Genomic DNA, 14,007 nt, shown 5'->3' on the forward strand with positions numbered 1-14,007 from the left:
GAGAGAGAGAGAGAGAGAGAGAGAGAGAGAGAGAGAGAGAGAGAGAGAGATCTAAGTATTACATGCATAGAGATGATCATTCAACCCATTGGAGCTGAAGCTGATGAAATCAGCAAGGGAGAGAGCCAAGACAGAAGAAAAGAAGGACCCAGGACAAAACTTTAAATCCACACTTAATAGATATCCAGAACAAGATGATCTAGCAAAACAGGATGAGAAGTAATAAAACAGGTAAGAATAAATCCAAAAAAAAAAAAAAAAAAGACTAGTGATCCAGGAGCCAAGGAAAGGAGAGAGTGTCTAAGAGGAAGGGATAGTCAATAGTGTCAAAAATTTTAGAGAGGTCAAAAAAATGGAGACTAAGAAAAAGGTCATTGGATATAACAAATGACAAATCATTGTCTTAGAGAGAGTAGGCTCAACTCTGTGGAGGAGTTAGAAGCCAGATTGCCAAGGGCTGAGGAATGAGGGAAAGATAAGCAAGTTAGGCAATGAGAGAAAATGATTTTGTTTTGTTTTCCTAAGAAACTGTCCATGAAAGGGAGAAGAGATGTAGTAAAAATAAAAAAAAAAAACTAACAAAAAATTTGGGACAATGGCAGAGTCAAGTAAAGGTTTATTAAAGTTAAAAGAAACCTAGGTATGTTTGTAGGTGATGGGGTAAGGCAATCTTTCTCTCTGTCTCTCTTCTCCACCACCCCTCCCCTGCCAAATCACCCTTCTACTATGGCCCTACATATATGGTTCCATTGGGTTTAGTCCTAGGGAGAGTGTGGCCTCTAATGTTGGGAGTTAGCCTCACCTTTCTCACACTCTTTAGCTCAGTATAACCTGTCCCTTGTGCCCTGGGGATATTTGGTTAAAGCTTAAGCTTTCTGCTCATATGCAGTTTCCCCAAAAAAAGAAGCAGAGGATTTAGTAAAAAAAAAAAAAAGTATATCAAGGTAGGACATTAATCAGGTGTCTCTAGGACAAATCACTTCCAACCTTGCTCCTTGACCATACCTATAACTCGGATGAGATGGGACCATTTGACCTTACCATCTCTCCTGCCACTGCATCTCAATGCACCTCTGCATTTGCCAACTACCTTTCCTTTACGCCCTTCAAGCCCTTAATACTGTTATCTCACCTACTTACATAATCTGAGGACCCTTGGGCTTCCTTAGCTGCCCAGATGATATACTTTAGGACTCCAAGGCCTTTCCGTCTGCCTTGCAACTGATTTTTTTTAACATGTTGTCTTCCATAATTAGCGTGAGCTCCTTAAGAGCTCATCTCGGTTTTTCTGTTTGTATTCCCAGTGCTTAGGCACAGTGGTTGGAACATAGCAGGAAGGAAGGTCACAAACATTTTATTAAGCTCATTCTAAGTTCCAGGCCCTGGGCTAAGTGCTTTACAACCCTAGGAGATAGGGGCTTTTAGATCTCCATTTCACAGTTGAGGAAACTGAGGCAGACAGAAGTTAAGTGACTTGTCCAGAGTCACATAGCTGAGAAATGTCTTAGGTCAGATTTGAACTCACGTCTTGTCTCCAGGCCCAGGACTTTATCCACTGTGCTTTCTCTTTGCCTCCAGTAAACGTAGTAAGCACTATATAAATTCTCGCTCATTCGTTCATAGATTTAGAGCTGAAAAGGATATTGGAGGCCATGTAGCCCAACTCTCATTTTACAGATGAGAAAACTGAGATCAAGTGAGTTTAATTGACTTAGCTAGGGTCACACAAATAATTTTCTTCAAAGATTGAATCTAAACCCAGATCCTCAGGCTACAGAGCCAATGATCTTTCAGAACACTCATAAATATGCACTTGACAGAAACAAGCTTAATTGAAACTCATAACTTCTTTTATTCTCTCCTGGGAGGTTGATATTTAAACCTCATATAAACATAAGACATTTTTCAAGATTGCTGAGTGGGCTTTCTGTGTTCCAACTCAATTCTACACTGTCCCTCTCACAATAGAATGTTTTCTGGCCATCCAGGCCAAGACCAGGATGCATCCTTTTCTTGGCGATCATCTTCTCCACAAGCGGTAGTTACCAGGGACTCCTCTTCTTGCCACCAAAGGGCACACAATGACTAAATCTCTCAAACTCACAAGGAGGTCTCTAAGCCTAGGCATGGCCGCTTAAGCATCTGTATTCATTCACTTATGATCAGGAAAGAAAAAGCACATCGAAGGATCGAGCCATGTCCTGCTGCCATCTAGAAAGTTTAAAAACAGTGGAAGTTTTCTTGGCAATTGCTAAATCCCCTTCCCCAGACAACTGTTGCCACCTGGTGGCCTAACTATGTGACTGGGTGTCACTGATTGACAGTGGTCCCACAGAGGGTCACTTTAGTTGTTGGTGCTGAAGTGTTGCTCATTAATCTCCTGAGTCCATGGCTTAGAGATAGCTCAATGCAATTAGGATATTTTGAAGACACAGTAGATTAGAGAGACAGCTCATCCTTCGGGTTTTGCTGTAACTGTTCAGTGAATAAAACATTTGCTTTCTTTAACTGCCCATTCTGGATTTTTACCATTCCTAAATTCCATTGACTACAATGGCAGAAATTCTTTTAAAATAATTTTATTGTGAACTAATTAACAATATCAATAAATAGAAGAAAAGCAAAATGAAAAAATAAATCTCTAGGATTAGAATTAATTATATCCAAAGAAAAATAAAAGTTTTTTTAAGAAAATATTTTTTAAGAAAAATTATTTTGTGTCCCCTTCTGATAACTTTTTCTGCTTTAAAAGTTTTTTTTAAAATAAAAGCATATTACAACAGATTTGTAGCTGAAAGAAAGGTTACAGCATGTGTTGTACAATCTCCTCATTTTACTGCTGAGGAAACTGATACCCAGAGAAGCTAAGTAATTTGCTCAAGATCGCACAAGTGGTAAATAGCAGAGTCACGTTTTTCCGAAGTCCTCTGACTCCAAATCCAGCATTATTTCAACTGTACAAAGCTGCCTTCCCACCCAAGCTGGTCATCAATTGATGAAATTTTGGGGCACAGAAACATTGTATCTGTATTATATATATTTATATTTATTTGCGTGTACACATACACACATAATGTATAGTTATGTGCACATATGTATATATGCATGCTCTATGTGTGTATGTATGTGTATACATATATGCACACACTATGTATATTTTACTATTCAGTTTAAAACTTCACTAAGACTTTTGGGGCACCCAGTATATATAGTATACATGCTACTATATAAAGTATAGATATATAGTACTATACATGATCACTCTTTTGCACTGGTGTCTTTGCAAAGTGCCTTCATTACAACAATGCTCTGAGGTAGGTAGCATCTATATTATTCTCATCCCCATTTTATGGATAAGAACTAGAGACTAAGTGATTTGTCCATGTTCAGGTAGCCATTAAATGTCTTAGGTGGGATGTGAACCCAGATCTCCTGACTCCAAGTCCAGCATTCTGCCCATGACGTGACAGACTTCTTCCTCTTTTGTTATCTCCAAGGTAAAATAGATTAGGAAAGCTCGTTTTTCTTCCAGAGGGATGAGAATGAATTCATTTCTTGAAGTGTGAAAACTACCAATTCACACTGTTAATAACTTATGCCTCTGAAAGAAATCAGAGAGAAAGGAAAGCTTTCTCATTGTCCCATTGAATAATGATTTTGGGGTACACTTTCTTCTGACAAAATGACTAGCACACAATTTTCAGAACATATTTTGTGAAAGAGAGAGGATTTTTGTCTTTCCTTTGGATTCTGAGACTCAAGAGGGGAGTATCAAATCTCCCAGAAATCTGGCAAACCACAGAACAGATGAATTTTTATTCCACAGATTTCATGTCAATTGCTCCAAGCGCTCATGGGACGTTGAGGTCTATTTAAAATTGTAGTTGGATTGAGTTTTTTCTTGGGTGGATGGATTTATATATACAGCAAACTGAATTTTGTTTTATAGCATTGACCCGAGTTAAAATGGAACCTCACCAGTTCAAAAGAAAAAAAAGTTAGAGTTTAGTTAATAAAAGTGCAGGGTTGTTATGGCCTCCAGAGAAGAAAAAAGTTGGCACTTAAATGACAGTTGTAACCATCAACTCCCTTAGAAAGCCTAAGTGTGGTCCTCTATGATAACAAAGGGAACATTTAATCATTGCACATTACACCCATTAATTCCCTCTTTAGGCTCTTGGCTGCCTATCTATATGCCTGCACCATGGCTCTGAAAAAGAAGGGTACCTCCTATCCAAGTTTAACGTGAAATATCTGCTTGTTGTCTTAACTGGTGGGTGATAACATGGCACCACAGTCACAAATTTGTTCATCTGGACCAGTAAACTTTGCTTTGTTTCGTGACCATAGCTCACATAACTTATACCTCTCAGCTCTCTTGTAAATGCACAGTCTTTGAGGGAAGAGAATAGAGTTTCTGAACTGCAGGCTGGTGAGCTTGACTTCATTTCTAGCAAAATTCTAGAAGGAAGTATCAAATGAATAGTAGTGACCATCTCATATAGGAAACAGAAAAAACAAATGGCGAGGACAGGAAGTAGACCTGTACTTTCATTGACAAAGGAAACTCCTATAGAGGAAGAAATTCCCTCTGTCAATGTAGGGAGGCACCTTTACTTCAATTTACGGTCTTGAAAAACTGACCAGGGTCATGTCACACGTGGAACTTGAACCCTCATCTTCCTGGCTCCGAGGCCAGCTTTCTATCCACTACACTAGATAAGTGGCACAGTTCTGCCTGGAAGCAGGATGATCTGAGTTCAAATCTGACCTCTGACAGTCATACTCGCTGTGTGACCTTGGGCAAGTCACTTAACATTCTTTTGCCTAGGTTTCCTCAAGTGTAAAATGGGGATAACAATAGCACCTTCCTCCCAGGGTTGTTGTGAGGATTAAATGAGATATTTGTAAAGCACGTAGCATAGTGTCTGGCTCATAAAGGCTTCTAATAAAAACTTGTTTCTTTCCTTCCTCCCTATACTGTACTATCTCCCTGACAAAAAGCTGACATGGATTTGTCAACAGTAGGTCATGCCAGATTCATTTCCTTTCTTGACAAGTAGAGTGGACATTAAATCGGGGATTAGTACAGATGTGGTTTACCTAGATTTTGGCAAAGGATTTGACAAAGTCTTTCATGTTACCCTTGTAGATAAAAATGGAGACAGGTAGTAATACAATTAGGTAGATAAGGAACATTTTGAATGACCAAATAAGTTGATGTCAACATGGGAAGAGGAGTGATGTGCCCTCAGGGATCTGTGCTTGGCCCTGTACTGGTTAAAATTTCAATCAATAATTTGGATAAAGAGTTATATGGCACATTTATCAAATTTACATATGACCCAAATTTGGAAGGGCTAGATAACATGTTGTGTGACAGAGTCAGGATCCCAAAAGATCTTGACAGGATAAAGCATTGGGCCACATCTTGGTAAATGGAACTAAAAATTATGAAAATAAGTTTATCTTATTTTTTAAACAATATTTAAGTTATAATGACTAATTCTTAGAATGAATAAAGAATGAATCATGTCAAATTGGAAGGGAGGATTGCTTAGTTTTTCCCATAAAATTGTACGATAGCATGATAAGCATATAAGATAAAATGTAATGAGAATAAAAGTAAAGTCTTACAATTAAATTCAAAATGTAAACTTTCTAAATACATAATGGAGGACATGCAACTAGACAACAGTTTGTAGCTCATCTGTAAGGGGAGATTTTCTTTCTTTTTTAATTTTTAAACATTTTACTTATTAAACATTTATTTATTTACACATATTTACTTAAATATTTTTATTTTAAACATTTAAATTAAACAATTTAAACATTTTATATTAAATAAACATTTTATTAATGTTTATTTAAACACTTAATTTTTAAACATTTTAAACATGTTTATTTATTTAAACATGTTTATTAAATAAACTTATTTATTTAAATTCTATCCCTCCCTCGTCCCTCCCTCCCTTCCCTTCTGCCTGAGATGGTAAACAATCAGATACAGGTTATACATGTGCAATTATGTAAAATTTCCATATTACTCATTTTGTACAAGAAGACTCAAATAAAAGAAAAAAATGAAAGAAAGTGAAAATAACATATTTTGGAGTGTATTCAAATAATATCAGTTCTTTCTCTGGAGGCAAATAGCATCCCTCATCATTAGTCCTTTGGGATTGTCTTGGATCATTGTATTTCTGAGAATAGCTCAGTTATCCACAGTTCTTCATTGAACAATATTGCTAGTACTGTATACAACATTCTCCTGGTTTTGTTCACTTCACTATGCATCAGTTCATGTAAGTCTTTCCAAGTTTTCCTGAAATTATCCTGCTTGTCATTTCTTATAACACAATAATATTCCATTACAATTATATAGCACAGCTTGTTTAGCCATTCCCTGATTAATGGGCATCCTCTCGATTTCCAATTCTTAGCTACCACAAAAAGAGTTACTATCAAGATTTTTGTACAAACGGGTCTTTTCATAAAGGTAGATTTTTGAAACAATAAACTATCATATGAAATCAGAAATCTTAAGTGATGCAGTAATTTAATATGGGGGTTGTATTATTTCCAAAGGGCTTAGTAATATGAGGATTAGATTAATTTTAAATTACTAAATCAAGCTGATCAAAATTCAGAGATGTTGCATTCACTACTGATTTCCACTCAACTACAGAAAAGACTTGTGTTGTACATGGGAGTAGTCACAGATGTTGGTAGCCACTGACCATACCTCAGCCTTCAGCCACAATGCAAGGGACCCACTTCCCAAGTGAATGTGGCTATGTGGCCACAGGTATACAATCCGACATTTAATGTCTTTCCACTCTCCTTCCTGCTCTGGTGTGTGCATGCATGTGTGTGTGAGGGGGGTAGGTATGCAGGTGTGGGTGTGTATATGCATATGTGGGTTTCCTATCTGAGCTGATGCCTCAAAAACTGCTCCAGGGGAACTGGGTCTTGTCTTTCATATTCCAGGAGAGCTGAATTCTTTTCAGGAGATAAATTTATCTGTGTGTATCTCTGTAGGGAAGTAAGGTTTAGCTGGTTAATTTACCAAGGCTCTGCATCCACTGACAAGAGTAGACCTCAGGCTAATCCAGTTGATTCATAAATGAGAATGCATTGTGAGGCCCTTTCTGGTGCTATCAGTAGAAGAAAAAACTGGAGACAACTGGAAATCCCAGCACAAGAACATCGAGCACATTCATATAGAAATAAAACATTATATGTTTTGTAAACTGTCCTTTTATCATAGAGACATTAATGTAATTATAAGTGATAGAAAGGCACCGTGTGAACCAGGACCAGCACAGAGCTGACCCTGCCCACAACTTGGATATTGATGTCTTTGATTTACAGCTCATCCCTTCGATGAAGAGATCAAAGGAGAACAGGATAAGGATGATCTTCTTGAAAAGGTAAGAAATTGTTTTGGTTGAAAAAAATATGGGATGAGAAGTACTCAAGGATTCACTTAAAGTGAATCTACTTAAAATGGGGATTAGCATTTCATAGTAAATGTTGGAGGGGGCAGGATGAGATTTGATTAACCCTTATCTTGGTAAATGGAACTAAAAAGTATGAAAATAAGTTTATTTTATCTTATTTTTTAACAATATTTAAGTTATAATGACTAATTCTTAGAATGAATAAAGAATGAATCATGTCAAATTGGAAGGGAGGGTTGCTTAATTTTTCCCATGAAATTGTATGATAGCATGATAAGCCACCCTTCACTTTATGTTTGATTTTTGGCAGCTAAGTGGTGCAGTTGATAGAGAACTGGACTTGGAGTCAGGAAGACCTGAGTTCAAATTCAGTCTCAGAAACTTACTGGCCATATGATACTGGGCAAGCCCCTTAACCTCTGTCTATCTCCATTTTCTCTTCTATCAAATGGAGAAAATAATAGCACCTATCTCCAAGGGTTGTTGTGAGGATCAGATGAGACCATATTTGCATAGTCCTTAGCAAAACTATAAAGTAAAATATTGAAACATGACAATAGAGTCTTTGTTGCAAAAAAAGAGAGAGAGAATTAATCAATTTTCTCAAGACCCTGTTTTAATTTTATGACATTCAAATCATTCTCTTGTGAAGCATCTACTGGCAGTCAGTGAGAGGCCAACCAACAAAAATGGTGACGGGATAGGTAAAGCTAGACCTAGAGTAGAAAGGGCGGAAATATTTGAGTGGGGACAAATTTTAGAATAATCATTTCATTAGTGGATATATGTGATGGGGACTTTTGCTTTTCTACACTACTTTGTGATGTTGTGCTTAGCCTTGGAGTCAGGAATGCCTAGACTTAAGTTCCTTCTTTGCCACATATGAGCAAATCACTTGACTTCTCGATATCCCAGACAACTTTATAAGTTGCAGAAGAGTTGCTGGTCTACAGCGGCAAAGGGAGTTCCCTCACTAGGAGTTCCTTATACCACTGAAATCCTCTCAGATCAAGACCAAAACAAAGCATGACCTCATAAGTATGGGGACTCAGGCGATCAATTCTCAATTAACAAAAGTGCTCCTGGGGTAGTGAGGTGGTGCAGTGGATAGAGCACTGGCCCTGGAGTCAGGAGGACCTGAGTTCAAATCTGGTCTCAGACTAGACATTTGACACTTATTGGCTGTGTGACCCTGGGCAAGTCACTTAACCCCAACTGCCTTGCCAAAAAAAAAAAATGTTCCTGAATGTGAATAATATATAATATTATTGTAACAGAAGAAATAAAGGAAATGAGAAACTGAGAGAAGCTCTGGACTAATGACAAATGTAGAATGAAATAAGCAGAATCAGAAGGAAAAAAAAGTATACATGATGACAATGGTGTAAACAAAAGTAAAAGCATTAAAATGGAGTCAAACCGTCATTTTATGACTAATAATTGATCTTGAAGAAGATGTGGAAATATGCCACCTCCCCTTTAGTTTGGAATACTGGCAGACACATATACTTTGTTGGTTTGTTTTATTTAACTGTTTTTCTATGTCATTTAAGGGGTTTTTTTTCATTCTGTGAAAAGAAATGTAGAAATATGCCACCCTCCTTTCCATTGAGAAATGACATATATACTTTGTTAGTTGATTTTCGTTGATTTTAGGTGAATTTAACTGCTTTATTTCACTGGCTGATAGCTGGGTATCTAGAAGTAATTTTATATAGGCATCAAAAGGCATCAACAAAATGTTAATTTTAAAAATGCCCCCCCAAAAGGTGAGAAATCACTCTATCATCTGTAAAGGCAGCAAGTGAAATGAACTGAGAAACCTGTAGCCCATAGTGTAAAACACATTCAAGGGCTGGGGGAAAGCCTAAATAGGAGAAGACTGATGCCAAACAACCATGTTTTGTCTTTCAAACTAGAGAAGGAAATGGCAAACTACTCCAATATCTTTGCCAAGAAAACCCCAAATAGGGTCATGAAGAGTCGGACACAACTGAAATGACCACAAAACAACAAAATTCCTAGGCATCGCCATTCTGGATTGTTCAGAAATATTCATCACAGTTTCTGTCATAATATGAAGGGTTAATTTTTGCTAGTGGAAGGCCCATGTCCCCCTCTAGACAGTGTGGCTTGGCATCTTCACAAACACCTGCCTGCCATACAGCCATGTCGAACTAAAGCTGGCTCGAAGCGAGTTCAGAAAACCTGCCTATAATTGCTTACAGGACTCTGAAGAGTATAACCTAACAATAAAAATATTTAGATTATGTTGCCCATAAAAAAAGTCAAAGGCTCAGTCTCTCTGGCAATATTCCTCCTAAAATGTTGCCATATGGATTTATACATATGCAGATCTACACAATTAGGCCGAGTGCACATGATAGTTTAGCGGGTCAGTCAAACCCCAGACTATTCCATTGAGTCTAAAGCAATTTAATGCTGAAATTCTGGTTTTGTTCCGGTAATTTTTTAAGAAACCAAAGAAGATCATCATAGAAGCAGATTTGGAAGACATAAAAAAGACTCAGCAACGCTCTTTGACAGAATGGAGTTTTATTGAGCATTTTAAACCACAAGTCCTCCTGCAGGTATTTATAAGCTGTGATTCTCCAAGACACAGTCAGATAGGTCTGGTGGGAGGAAGACTCAGAGGATGGATAGTGTGATACAGAGTGGTTCATTTCTAGGTCACCAGTACAAATCCAGTTCAGATCAACAGTGGCCAAAGCATCCATAGGCATTTATAACTAGTTCTGCTGCAAAATGCATTTCTGTCCTGATTACACATTTACAGGGAAATCCAGTTTGTTTGTTTTTCGTTGTTCCAAAATGTATGAAACATATTTTCCAAAGAGGTGTTGTTGTTTTGAGACTTGGGGCAGTTTTGTGTAGAGGACAAGTGAGCTTACTACTAGCAGTTTTTGTACCCGTATCAATTGGTACAAAATGTGCTCAGGACTAATGGCCCTCCTTTTAGGTGGAGGAAGCCAAAGGGGCTTCTTCCACACAGGCAGAGGCTCTTGGACATTGAAGGCCATGGGTGGGGAGGGTTTAGGAAATAGGACGGGCTCAGATTGGGTAGGAGCTCACCTAAGATGTGACCAGTGAGGGAAGGAAACACTCATCTGGTAACTTCTGATTTTCACTAATTGTTCTTGACTTAACTTTAATTATTATTTAACTTTAATTATTCTTGATTTAACTAATTTTAACTAATTATTCTTCATTTAAACTATTACTTCACTTTATTTTTACTTAACTAATTATTCTTATTTTAACTGATTATTCTTGACAAGCTACTACTATCAGGTCAGTTGTTGCTGCTTCTGAACTAAAAGTGCCTCCTCTCTAAATTTTGGCACTTTCAGGGAAAGTCCTAGTTGTCCCCTCCTTGTAGCTTTGGTTATCATGGAAAGAGGATGGGACCAAGAATTAGAATCAAGAATCTGGGTTGCCAGCCTTTGTTTATTAAATCCTGGAGACATCACTAACTAGTTGTCTGCCTAACCTTAGAAAAGTCACTTTCCCTTTGGGTGCTTTAGTTTTCTCATTGGTAAAATGAAGTGATTGCATCTCTAGATCCAATCCAATCTATCCAAGAGATAGATCTCTAAGGTCTCTTTTAGCTCTGATGCCGTGTGATTCTTTTTAAGAAGAGAGAAAATAGGCATGATTGCTACACAAGTTTTCAGGGGATAAAGATAGTATGGGTTCTGACCCTGCTTGATCCATATATACTTACATCAACTAGTCCAGTTTAACCCCAATTCTCACCATATTTTAAAAAATATGCTTTCTGATATAATTTACTAATTACCTTCCATACAAATAAAAACAAAAAATAATGGTGCCAAATAATGTAAAACAAAGAATACTTCCAGGTGGCTTTAAATTTATTTTAGCAATAATAAATAAATATCAGCAGAATGGATATGCTAAAGATTCAAAATACCCCAAATGTTTTATTGATGTAAGATGTGAAGGAAAAGTTCCATTCATCACAGAAGTAAAATTGTCAGCAAATCAAACTATGGACTCATCCGCTTTAGCATAATGGGAACTACAGTGGATGTCCAGGGAGTTGAACACCCCATCACAATAACAGCAACAGCTGTTTATTAAGTTTATCATTGATATTATTGTGTTTGCATAGCACTGTGCTGGGGATATTACAAAGTTTATCTAAGCGGTAGTCTCTGCCCTAATGGAGCTTAAAGTTCAGTAGAACTATATAATGCTTTTTAACCTTCATTTCTTTCTTCTGGCTGGGTGGTCTATAGCCCACTCTTACTTTTATATCACTCTATCTTTTATATCGTGTTCTCCATCATGCCTGAGTAGGGAATCGAGTTTATTTATTTCCATACAGGATCACAGCATTAACCAACAGCAATAGATTACCCTTTCTACACGATCTTTTCCTTTAAAACAAGGTATGCCCTCCTGTTGTCTTATTCCAGTGTTGTATCCCATCTATCATGTCTCAGCAACATCTATAAACTCACATTTACCTCACTGGATGAAGTTATCAAAGTCACCTTATTTCTTGACCAATACTTTTCTCGTTGGTTCATAGACATCTAAGGATACAAGTGTGACTTCTACTTCCCTTCTCAGATATTTTCTCCTGCAAATTACTGTGTTCCTCCACTGCTATTCTTTCTATATCATACTTGTTATACTCTGTGGCATGTTTATTTAGAAATTTTTCTCCTTCCTCCTCAATTTTAACTCTAAAACCCTCTTTTATCAGATCTGCAAATCCCCAGGGAAATACTTTCTTCCTACTTATCATTAGATGCAGTCTGAATGTTAAGTTCAGAAAGCCAAATCCTGCTCTCTGACACCATCTTCTTAGCCAGCTGTTCACTTCCAATATCCTCCATTTTCTTCTAAAGTCCCCACCTTCAATTGGAAGTAGTGATGAAAACACCACCTGTGCCTCCAAGTAATTCAGTTTCCTGTCCAGCACTTTGTAATCTCTAGAGATTGTTTCCAGATTTTTTTTCTGGCTATATCAGTCATCCCCACATAAATCACCAGGAATAGGTAGTGGTCATCAGTTTTGACAAGTTGCAGGAGGATTTCCATCACACATCCTGGCTAAGTGCCAGAGAGGGAGACAGCACAACGATCCAATTGGCCAAATTGGGTGGACGTCCATCTACTTTCGCACTCTGCAGTAAAGAATTATTGACTACCACAATGGAGTTCTTACTTTGCAGTGCCCAGATTGGATTTCTACCTGGCTGATAACACCTGTGAATCCAGCTGATTGTTCCATGAATTGAGAGAGGCGAATTTTTTCTTAGAAGTTACAGCTCCATACTCTCTGGTGGAAACTTGAAGAGAACAATTCTTCTTCCCTTTCCTCTCTTTGTCTCATTCTTCTACTTTCCATCTTCATGGTCAGGGACTGGTTTAGATGCCATTCAGCCTCCTCAGAGTTTTATCCATCTTGACTTTGTCCTTGGATCATATTTCCATTTTATCAAGGAGCTTTTCATCTTCTCTGTGATTAGTAGGCAGGCTGGTTAACATGAACAGAGAAATATTATACACAATATATGATAGCTTTGTTAAATGACCTGCCCAAAGTTATCTATATGCATATATAGTATATGTGTATATTGTACCATATATAATTATATAATATACATTATATATATACATATAATATACATATATTGATATGTATATGGTATAATTATTTATATTATATGTGTGCACACAAGCATGCACAAACACGTATGTTATGTGTGTTTATATGTATTGTGCATGTATGTTGAGCCAGACCTGTGACATTGTTACTTTAGGGAACACTTCAGAAGTAACTCCCTCTACTGTACCTGCTCTGCAACCCATACTCTTAGAGAGGTATAACAACAACAAAAATAATAATAACAGTAATGATAGCTAGCTTCTATATAGCACTTTAAAGTTCACAAAACGCTTTGCAAATATAATCTCATTTTATCCTCAGAACAACCCTGGGAGCTGGGTGTTATTATTATCCCCATTTTGCAGCTGAGGAAACTGAGGCACAGACATTAAGTTACTTGCCCAGTGTCACACAACTGTTAAGAATGACTGAGGCAAGATTTGAACTGCCATTCTCATGATTCCAGGTCCAACCCCCATCCAGTGCATTATCTAGCTAACTGTTATAATGTAAGGGAATGGGTATTGACTCTGAACTCCGAAGCTCTAGGAGAAAGTTCTACCTCTGACACTTACCTATGTGACCTTAGGCAGATCACTTAATGTCGCTGAGTCATTGGTTTCCTTATTTGTAAAATAAAGGATTTCTCACGAGAGAAATCATGCTAAATCAGTCGAGGCAATGAGAGCTTAAGTCCCTGTCCAACGTCACACAGCCCTTCTGTGTCAGATGTGGAAGCTGGACCTAGGTCTTCCTGATTCAGCTCTCTAAGAACTCTGCTTCTCTTACATTTAACATGTGAGTAATATGTTTGTTGTCTCCAAGACAAAACACAAACAACACACATCTTCAAGGTCACTGGAATGGCACCCTCCTTTT

General features: G+C 37.5%; 1 protein-coding gene across 3 annotated transcripts in view; it reads left to right on the forward strand.

Moving 5' to 3' along the window:
- SPAG17 (sperm associated antigen 17) overlaps positions 1 to 14,007 on the forward strand; it is a 262,433-nt gene that overhangs the window by 133,895 nt on the left and 114,531 nt on the right. For all 3 annotated transcript variants that reach the window (XM_027866714.1, XM_027866712.1, XM_027866713.1), the window contains 2 exons: positions 7,375 to 7,433; positions 9,941 to 10,054. In XM_027866714.1, coding sequence (XP_027722515.1) covers positions 7,375 to 7,433; positions 9,941 to 10,054 — 173 coding nt within the window. The remainder of the gene's footprint in view (positions 1 to 7,374; positions 7,434 to 9,940; positions 10,055 to 14,007) is intronic.

Source organism: Vombatus ursinus, unplaced genomic scaffold (assembly GCF_900497805.2).
Source record: "Vombatus ursinus unplaced genomic scaffold, bare-nosed wombat genome assembly UNPS02014782.1, whole genome shotgun sequence".
Taxonomy (NCBI): Eukaryota; Metazoa; Chordata; class Mammalia; order Diprotodontia; family Vombatidae; genus Vombatus; species Vombatus ursinus.